Raw genomic sequence first — 10121 nt, forward strand, 5'->3', positions numbered from 1 at the left:
GTTCATGCTCAACCTCAAAAATCTAAAAAACCAGGAAGTTAGCTGAATTACCGGTAGATTCCTGTGGTTAGGGGTGAAGCTTCTTGTCTATGTCTTTCTATCTCAGTTCTCCCCCCCCCCCCAATTATTTTATCAAATTTATGTCATTTATAGTTTTCCCTGGTGCTGAATTTGGATTGTTTGGCTGCACTCACCCCTGGTTGTGTATACGCCTCTTATTTTGGCAATGTGGGTTGTGTAGCAACTGCTTGTTTTTATGGGGCCAAGTCCTATAATGTGTGATGGTCAATTATTCTCTTCCTGAGGCTGAGAGGATCCTTGGGGCCACTCCTTTCCTACAGAATGCATTTACACCCAGCCCCATCTCTTTCTGCATCAGCTGCAGGAGCGAAGGAGCACCAGCTGCTCTGGTGGATCTCCAGTTACAGTTCTGCTTCCATTAAATGGATCTCCGTCCCCTGGAGCATCTTCATTCCACAGCCCATGGGAGATCAGGAAGGACCAGGACAGGAACTCCTCTTCCTACCAGCGCCGTTACAGGTAATCTGTCTAGCTTACCTGCTGTTGCCTAGTGGCTAAGGATGCTTTCAGACTGTCTGTTTTGGGGTGGGATTCAGTCACATAGCAGCCGATTCAGGTTCATCATCATCACCACCACCACTTTTAGTTTGTATACCCTCTTTCTATATACATGAGGTTGTTTACCAGCTGAAGAACCAACAAAATGTACAACAAATATACATACAACACACCTTAGAACAATCTAATCCAATACAAATAAATCCTAACAAAAGATATGACTTAAAATATACAATTTATATTGAATAAAGGTTGCACAATAAAAACTGTTTTGGATTTCATCCACAGAACTAACCCATTTCCCCAGTGGATCAGACTTTTGCAGTAAGGAAAGTGACAGGGTAGTGCAAAAGTGTGAGATAACATTTGCTTTAAACTCTGTGTCTTCTGTCCTTCCTGCAGACGAATCAGAGTGAGTGCTCATTAGATAGGCAACAAAGTCTAATCTCCCTGCAAACTAACCAGGATGAATGTTCAGTAAAAGGGTTGCCTGGAAGCATCTATTTCCAAAAATTGCTGAAATCATGTATGAGAAGCTGCCAGACCAAAGTGACACTTAAGGGTGCTTCCAGGTGCCAGGTTTCATGCGTTCAGTATAGGGAGAGCTAGCAGAGCAGGTACTTCTCAAAACACAGAAACCTTGTTTGCACTATGGCAGAGTGATTCCTGCCTTTCAGGCAGCATAGACTACATTGGTTCTTTGTTTCTATGGGCTTCTGTGGTGTTGGCAGACAGGAGTGGGTGGGGGTCAGAGTTCAAGGGCAGTGCCACTGCCAATGCACACCCCTCTGTCTTCACCGCCAAGCATCTGTAGAGTAGGGTGACCAAGGGCTCTGCTTCATTGTTTGTTTGCTGCTTATTTTATTTCTACAGCCTCAAGAAGTTCTCCAAGCAGCCTGCAAAAGGTTATCAAAATAAAATTGCTCTCGGATCTGGGACAGGCAGAAAGGACTTTGTTGTCCTCACATAAAACACCCTCTGAGCCTAAGGAGTGGGCTGAGCGGCTGGATTCTTCTCAGCAGGAACTCGCCCCCACCTCAATGTCCCAGGCTCCTTCTGGAAAAAAATTGCAATGGTAACCTGAGAATTGGGGGCAGACATTTCAGTCCCAAACCTCCCTGAATTCACGTCACCTTCTTTGGGGGGAGCCAAAATGCTGCCCCCCCAATTCAGGCAAACCACTTTGATGCAGTTCTAGGGAGTGTTCACATTATGCAGTGAATGCACAGTAAACAAGTTTTTCAGCCAGAGTCTCTCCCTGGGCCACCAAGCAACAAACTCAGGCAGAACTTTAGGGGGGGGGGATTCTGCTTTCTCTGCCTAGAATACGAATTCTACAAATACCCCACAGACCCTCACTATTGTTCCCAGGCTATTTCCTTAGGTGGAGACCAGACAAAGAGGCAGATGGCTGTGTATATACTCCTGTTGACTCTGCATGCAGACCCTTCCCACTGCTGGTTGGGGAAGCCACGAAAACACACATCGGCCACGAGGCACATCTGTCCTGACCTTTCTTGTGAATTGCTACACTTTGATGTGTTTCCCCCCAAACCTGCTTTGATCTTAATTGAGAACTTCTTACAGAGTAAAGATATCTCAGCCCACTGGTATGAACATATAGCAGGAGATTTACATACACATCAAACTGTGCCAATGTGGACACAATATGCAAATGTGGTTTGAAATGCAGTGAAAAAGAATGACCTTGCTGAATTTTAAGCAGGTGGTGTATACACAGCTTTTCTCTCGTTTTTTCCTGGGAGCAGGGCGTTGGCCTACAAGCATTAGCCTCTGTTTTAGTTTATATAGAAAGAAGGAGATATGGCAGAAGTTTATACCACTGTGCGTTGCCTGGAGAAGGTGGAGAGAGAACTTTTTGTCTCCCTTTCTCGTAACACTAGAAGTTGTGGACATCCACATTCAGGACAGTACTTCTTGCAGCACATGCTCCCATAGGAGGCAGCGATAGCCACCAGCTTTAAAAGAGGATTAGACAGTTCCATGGAGGATGAGGCTGTCAGCAGCTCTGCCTTCCTGGTTGGAGGCAGCCCTGCTTCAGAATACCAGGAGGGGAGAGTGTGGTTCTTGGGCTCAGATCCTGCTTGGGAGCTTCGCACAAGCACCTCGTTGGCCACTGAGAGAGCAGGATGCTGGAGACAGGTGGACCACTGGCCTGACCCAGCAGCCTCTCCCTATGTGAGGCTGGGCAGGGTGAGGGTTAATTTGACGCTGCTGACAAGTCTAGAGGCTGGGCAGGTGTCTCATCAGGGCGTGTTCTACCTGCAGTCTCAGGAGAGTGAGCCTGATCAGGTCTGGAGACAGGCAAGCAGGAACGGAAATTCTCTGGTGGTGAGTGAGGGGAAGCAGGATTTAGTCCCTGCTGAAACAGCCCTTGAAGGTGATTATACCTGCCTGCTAAGAGTAGGTGGAGCCTCCGTCCTAGGGTGGGACATTTCCTGCTGCTGTGTTACATGCTGTTGCTCTCTGCTCCCTTTCCCGGATGTACCGGTATGTTTGTCTGATAAGACTTCAAAGGGCTTGGGGCCAGGAGAACACCTTCACTCACAGGGGAGCTGCTTTGGTGAGCTGGCTGGGGCTGTTGGGAATTGTAATCCCAAAAATCTGTAGGGCACCAGGGTGGCGAAGGGGTGCTAGGAGAGTGGCTGGCAGGGCAACTCCACAGCTAGGACTCAAAAGATCCTCGTTGAGAAATGAGGAGGGGCTGGGATGCTTCTCTCAGTCAGTGAAGGGATCATTTCCATTTTGTGAAGTCCTGGCTTACCTGGAACCAGGGCCAGTGCATCCAGGAGGTGGACTGAGGCAGCTGCCTCGGGCAATGGAATCTCGAGGGGCAGAGCCCCTGCAGGCACCACCCTCCCCTACCCCCACAACCAGAGAAGTTAGGAGAAGCGGCGGCAGCTTTTCCATCTCACCATTTCTGCATTGCAGGGGGTTGGACTAGATGACCCTTGAGGTCCCTTCCAACTCTGCCATTCTACGATTCTGTGATTCTACCACTGCCACCACTTTCCCTCACTTCTGCTGTGGTTGGGAGGGCAGCAAGTGAGGCTTTGGTGATGGCAGGGGTGGGGGGTGGGGCAGCACCTTCCCCTTTCGCCTCAGGTGGCAAAATGGGACAGAAGAAAGAAGAAAAGGCTCCCATTCCTCTCTTTGCACCTGCTCATGGCAAACCCTCTGGAATCCTGCACCCTTCTACTGAGGCCCCTGTTGTTCTGAAGCAGTATTCAGGTGTGCCTGTCCCTGGGTCTCTCCTGGTCCCACCTCTTCCTCCAAGTTCTCAGAATCATGTTGGTGATGGAAGACTGGTTTGTCCTGTCCTCCTGGGATATAAAAAGCTTGAGGTATTTTTCCTCTTCCCAGGACGGACTGGCTGCATTTCTTTTCTCTCTCTCTCTCTCTCTCTCTTCAGCCTGGATACAGAGCCAGCCATGCGTCATTTGCAAGGGGACTCGGAGGTCTACAAGATGATGCAAGAAAATCGTGAAACCAGGGCTCTGCCACGGCAATCCAGCACTTTCCGCTTGCTCCAAGTAGCTCTGGAGTTGGATGAAAAAGGTGAGGGTAGAGGTGGCTGGGAAGGAAAGCAGGAAAATTGTGTTTCTTTGGACTTGGGAGTAGCAGGCAAAATGCAGCCACCACCATAAAATGTGGTGTGAAATACTTCCTAATGCTTCTGGTTTGATCTGTCTTCTTGTCCCACACTGTTTGCTTGAAACTTTTTTTTTTTAAATCTGGGGAGCAGGTGAGTGCTGAGGTTGTGTGTGAGTCCATGAGAATACTTTTGCAGTTGAAGGCAAAGACCAAGAAACATGTGGCCCAAGTCTTCTGTACAGGACTGCAACTTTGAATTAGCAGGTTAATCAACAAAAGATTAGAAACCTAGGAAGCTGTCTAATGCTGAGTAACATTATTGGTCCATCTAGCTGTAGTATTATCTGTACTGACTGGAAGTGGCTTTCCAGGATCTCAAACAGAGGTTTCTCCCAGCCTGACCTGGGATTGAACCTGGGACCTTCTGCCCACAACTTGTTGATGGCAAACTTTAATCGGTTGCTCTGTGAATGAATTGTTGCTTCTGATAGAGTCTGTTTTGGTGCTGTTATGAAGGGAAATAAAGAAAACATTAAATATTGCATTTTCCTTCTAACCATTAGTGGCTTCTAACCATCTATGGCTTTATTAGCTTACAATGTATCAGGCTTTAATACTTTTTAAAAGGCAATTAATACTGAGGGGTTTGTGGTAATAATGAACATTCTGCTTCATTAGATTAAGTCTGCAATCCTATACATACACACTTACCTGGAAAGAAGGTTCATGAAACACACTAGGACTCCCCTCTGAGTAGATGCACATTATTTATAATCTGTTGACAGCCTGCTTCTGAATCCTGATGTGCCCTTTTGGTTCCTTTGGCAGAGGGCTCCGTGACTCACTTTCCCAGCCCACTGTCTCCCAGCACACAGAAGCCAGTCAGCAGTTCCATGGCAGGTGGCGCCCAAAAGCTGCATGTGTGTGAAAAGTGTGGCGGCAGCATCACGTGAGTGTTTCTCTTCCTTGGATGGGATGCAGCTGTGTTGTTTTGGAGGGATGAGATTGGCTGTTGGCCATAAGCAGAGTGGGGGTGGATCTAGACACAGGTTAAAAATGCTACGAGTCAGAAATTAAATTGTTACAACAAAAGGGGGGAAACGCCTATGTAAAAATCCATATAAACTCCTTTTTGCTCTCTGGCACCATCTGGTGTTGGGTGTTTATGGTGCATTCAAAACGTATTACTACCCTGTTTCTCCTAAAATAAGACATAGCCATAAAATAAGCCATAGCAGGATTTCTATGCATTTGCGAAATATAAGCCGTTCCCCAAAAATAAGCCATACCCCGAAAATAAGCCATAGTGACGTGGTACCTCCCATTAAAACAGCCTGGAGAGGCGTGGCTACGCAGCGTACCGATGCGACGCGGTTAAAATAGGACATCCCCTGAAAATAAGCCATACTGTGTTTTGTTGAGCGAAAAAAAATATAAGACGGTGTCTTATTTTAGGAGAAACACGGTATATTGTGACGAATGTAGCTGAATCTGAGAATCCCTTTGCCACTCTACACTTTCATGGCATTATAACCACAGTAAGGGACCAGTTATGCATTGCCACCTGCTGGGCAGAGACCAGAACTGCAATTTGGAGCTTGTGAAAGTTCACTGTGGCCATTTGAAATAAACTTGGTGGCTGAAGAGTAGGGAAATCGCCAAAAAGGCATGGGGTTACTTATCTGTACACTATCATGGCATTAATGATGAGGAATTTTTTTACCTGCCTTTCACCATATGGTCCCAGGATAGATTATAGCAAATACAATACAATACAAATACAATACAATTGTAAAAATACAATACTGGAAGTGGTTAAATCTTTTTACAATCAGAAGATTATAATCAAGAATGAGTGGATCCTAAAATATATGTATTGGGTGTCTAAGGCCAGGGTAAAGAGGAGTGTCTTCGGCATACAGTGGGAGCTATGCAATGTTGAAGCAAAACACATCTCTGTGGAGAGGAAATCCCACAATTTAGGCTCTGCCACAGAGAAAGCACTCTTCTGGGAATTTTTTGTTTACTGCAGTGGAAATGCCATGGAATTTTTTCAGTAGCAAAAATATATGCTATTAAGTTTGTGATGGTGGGCAGATATGGGTACTACTACCTTTGTTTTTCATTATTGATTACATTTGTATCCCAGTCTCCCTCTGAGTTCAGGGCAGCACATTCCCACATTTTCTCCTTGAAACAACCATCTGAGATGGTTAGACTGAGAGAGAGAAGCAGGTCCCATGTTGCTGAATACGTTTTTGTGGCTGAACCAGACCCAAAGCAAACACTCCATCCATTGCGCTAAGGAGGCCAAATGGTTAGGGTTACATTTGATTACATTTCCAAAGGTTTATTTACTTATTTAAGATATTTAGAGTTTGCCCTTCATCATGTAATCCCAGGGCAGGTTGTAATACAGGTAAATAATAAAGCAAATCCTAAAGACAATTAAAGAGCAAGCAAAAACATACCACATCTATTAAAAATTCAATAATGACACCTTCCTTGAAATGGCACCATCTGTGGCTCTTAATTGCCATGGCAGATACATACTTGCACCCCACAAAAGTTTGGGGAAACAGGTAGGCAAAAGTGGCAAAAGTGTCAGCACCAGTCATACTTCCAGGGGAGGGCATTCCATAGATGGGACACCACTTGGTACTATGGTCTAACTTTGATCTAAGTTGGTGCTCCAACTCAAGGAGCCTGATTAGGTACACCATCACACACACACACACACACACACACACACACCACGTCTTTCCCTCACAGACACACATGCATGCATATACCTTCTTTCTCTCACACCCATGCACACATGTACAGACAACTTAATACTTCTCTCCATCTTTCTCTCTTGCACACACACCCCCTCTAGCTTCTATTCTGCAGCCCCCTTTGCACACACAGGGCTGCCTCAATCCACTTCGGCACCTGAGGCAAACCACAAAATGGTCCCCCCACCAGAGAGGAAGGGGTGAAGGAAGATCTACACCAGGAACAAGGAGAGAATAAAGATCTACATTGGGAACAAAGTTGGGAGCAGACCAGCAGTTCCTCCTATTCACCAAGAGGCTGCTGTAGAGGTGGCATGAGGGGGCTGCCGGGGGGGGGGGGTAGATCTGGCCTCAAAGGAGTGTGTCACAGATGCTGCTGCCACTGCCACTTGGAGGATGGATCTGCTGTCACTGTGTCTCCTGACACCTGAAGCAGTTGCCTCACCTTGCCTCATGGGTGAGTCAGCCGTGTGCACGTGCCCCTTCACATATATGAAGGGAAAGGCATTGCTGTCTGCCTGGCCCTCAGCAGGGGCCCAAGCTCCCCTCAAGGCTGCCTTAGGTCACTCACTCTCACTCAGCCACACGCCTACCAAAGCTGTTCCCTCACAGGCAAAGTTCTGCATGTGCACCGTCATGCCCCCTCAGACTTTCCGGGCTTCCCCTCAGCTCACCTCCCAGTACAGCAGCTGCGATGGCAGGCTCTCCCCTGCGGCCACCTGAGCTCTCTGGCTTCCTCTCACTCACACAGGTGCCCACCCAAGCTGTTCCCTCTCTTCACACTTACAGGGGAGAACAATAGGAAGGGAGAGCTGTCACTCACGGCTGGCTGCACAGGCACACAAGAGTGCTAGCTTTGAAACTCCTTACAATTTTATATATTGGAGAGAAATGAAAGTGTAACTCATTTTTAAGGTGCAACAAACTTAGGTTCTCATCTTGGGACAGTGTAGAAGCAAGAAGGAAAGTGTTGTTCTGTTGGGTTGAAAAGAGACACAGAAAAAGCTCAGCTGTGGCACTGCGTGTACCTAAGGCAAGGAAATGGAAAGCTTCGACCGATTCCATGAACCAAACTATCTCCCTACCTGCTTGATTCTGCCCAGGATAACCAAATGGGCCCTCCACGAGCGGGGGGGAGGATGCTGGAGGCTCCCTGGAATGGACACTTAGTGCTGAGAGAGATTTTGCCCTGGTCATTTGTTTAACGGGCAAGGGGGCTGAAGCAAGATAATAAATGGTGATATGTAGGCAGCAGTGTTGTGTTTGGCAGTGTATGTTGGGGGAGACTCTCGCATAGAATAACACATGCAAAAGTATCTCTGTGGCTTGTGTGTCTATATGTAAATTGTGTTGTGGCTAATATGACAAAAATAACTAATTAAATCTACTGGGTTGTGTCCCATGCTAGCCCTACTCAGAGTAGACCCATTGAAATTAAGACATACCTAGCTTAGATCCATTAATTGTGATGCACCTACATTGAGTAGGACATAGTTGCACACAACTCATGCTCCTGGCACTGCTCCATGCTCTCAATACTTTCTCCACAATCCTGAGGGCTAGGAACCTTGCTCTAAACATGCTAACATCACATTTTAACGGGGCACCAGATTTCAGAGTTTGCATCAGGTGCCAGTCATATCTGTACTCCCCTCTGAGTCATGTTTCACTGACTGCACCCTCGGTTGTGTCTCCTACAGGACCCAGGCAGTGAGAATCCAAGAGAACCGCTACCGCCACCCCTCCTGCTACATCTGCACCGACTGTGGCCTCAACCTGAAGATGCGGGGCCACTTCTGGGTTGGCGAAGAGATGTACTGTGAGAAGCATGCCCGCCAGCGCTACCAGGGGGCAGCAGGGGGCAGTCCGGTCACAGCCGTCTACTCCCAGTCCTAAACTGCGCCATTGGCGTGCAGGAGAATGAGCAAGAAGGAAGGTGGTGCTGCCCCCACCCTGGAGGCTTCCTCCCAATATCTAGTCTGTGTGACTTCCAGAGGCGTCCCTGGGTCTGTTTCGATTGGCTATCAGACCTTTCGCTTCATGCAGAATCCCAGCCAGTCAGGATTCTGCCTGCTGAGACATACAGGGAAGAAAGAGGAAGCCAGGGCGGCTCAGGGATCTAGGGAACAGGCATGGAGCCCCTCTAGGGAAATGGCACTTTCAGCTTCTGGCCTATTTCTTAGAAGGGCAAATGTCTTTATAGCGCAAGCTTGGTCACATTTGGCACTAAGCATCTTCCAGAGGGATGATTTGCAGGAATAGCCGAAATTTCCTCTCTGCCAAGCTGTGCCTGCAGAGGGTCTGTTTGGGGCACCCCATGGAACGCAGTGGAGCTGCCCCTGCCCACCCCTGTCCCATGGGGAGTGGAAGCCAAACCCAAGTGGCTCTTGCTGCTTGCAGGGTAACTAAAGCCATGTTATTCCCTTCTGTGTCTCCAGCGCCTCTTTCTTGCCACGGCTGCCAACTTTCCTGTGTCAATGTAGAGATGGAAGAGGGAAGGAAGATTAAGGGTGTCACTGATGCACTAGGTACTGGGGTGGCATGGATGCAGCTTTGAATACTGACTCTCTGTAAAGCTTCTATAAAATATTCAGCCATATCTCTATATGAAATATAATATATATGTTGTATGTGTGTCTGTCTGTCTGGATGGATGTATAACGTACTTGCTTGTGCCTGCATGAAGGGGATTGGAGAAAGGAGTCTCTTTTCACTCTGCAGCTCCATTTTAAGAATTTATAAGAGCATGTCACTTCCCCTCAGCAGTTGCACACAGGACAGGAGACTCTTACAGTGGTACCTCCACTTATAAACCTAATTCGTTTCGGAGGTCCGTTCTTAACCCAAAACCGTTCTTAACCTAAGGCACGCTTTCGCTAATGGGGTCTCCTGCTGCTGCAGCACCACCAGCACACAACTTCCGCTCGCATCCCAGGGCAAAGTTCGCTAACAGGAGCATCTACTTCCAGGTTAGCGGAGCTCGTTATCCAAAGCGTTCCTAAGGAGGATATGTAATCCGAGGTTCCACTGTATTTCGGGAGGGGGAAAGGGCAGCCTATGAGGAATCCCTCATCATACAAAATGCCCAGTGGATAGAGGCTGCAGGAGGTGGCATTTTAATAGTTCTCCCAGCTATTTCTGGGCAGGGAG

General features: G+C 47.6%; 1 protein-coding gene across 2 annotated transcripts in view; it reads left to right on the plus strand.

Moving 5' to 3' along the window:
- The window catches only part of PDLIM2 (PDZ and LIM domain 2), a 61285-nt gene extending 51681 nt beyond the window's left edge, over positions 1-9604 (plus strand). Inside the window, exons 7-10 of one of the 2 annotated variants that reach the window (XM_033171971.1) lie at positions 377-540; positions 4013-4158; positions 5023-5143; positions 8672-9604. In XM_033171971.1, coding sequence (XP_033027862.1) covers positions 377-540; positions 4013-4158; positions 5023-5143; positions 8672-8867 — 627 coding nt within the window. In that variant the 3' untranslated portion in view covers positions 8868-9604. The remainder of the gene's footprint in view (positions 1-376; positions 541-4012; positions 4159-5022; positions 5144-8671) is intronic. The other variant, XM_033171972.1, reaches the window with a different exon arrangement.
- Positions 9605-10121: the final 517 nt, after the last annotated feature.

The sequence above is a fragment of the Lacerta agilis genome, chromosome 15 (genome assembly GCF_009819535.1).
Source record: "Lacerta agilis isolate rLacAgi1 chromosome 15, rLacAgi1.pri, whole genome shotgun sequence".
In the NCBI taxonomy this organism is placed as follows: Eukaryota; Metazoa; Chordata; class Lepidosauria; order Squamata; family Lacertidae; genus Lacerta; species Lacerta agilis.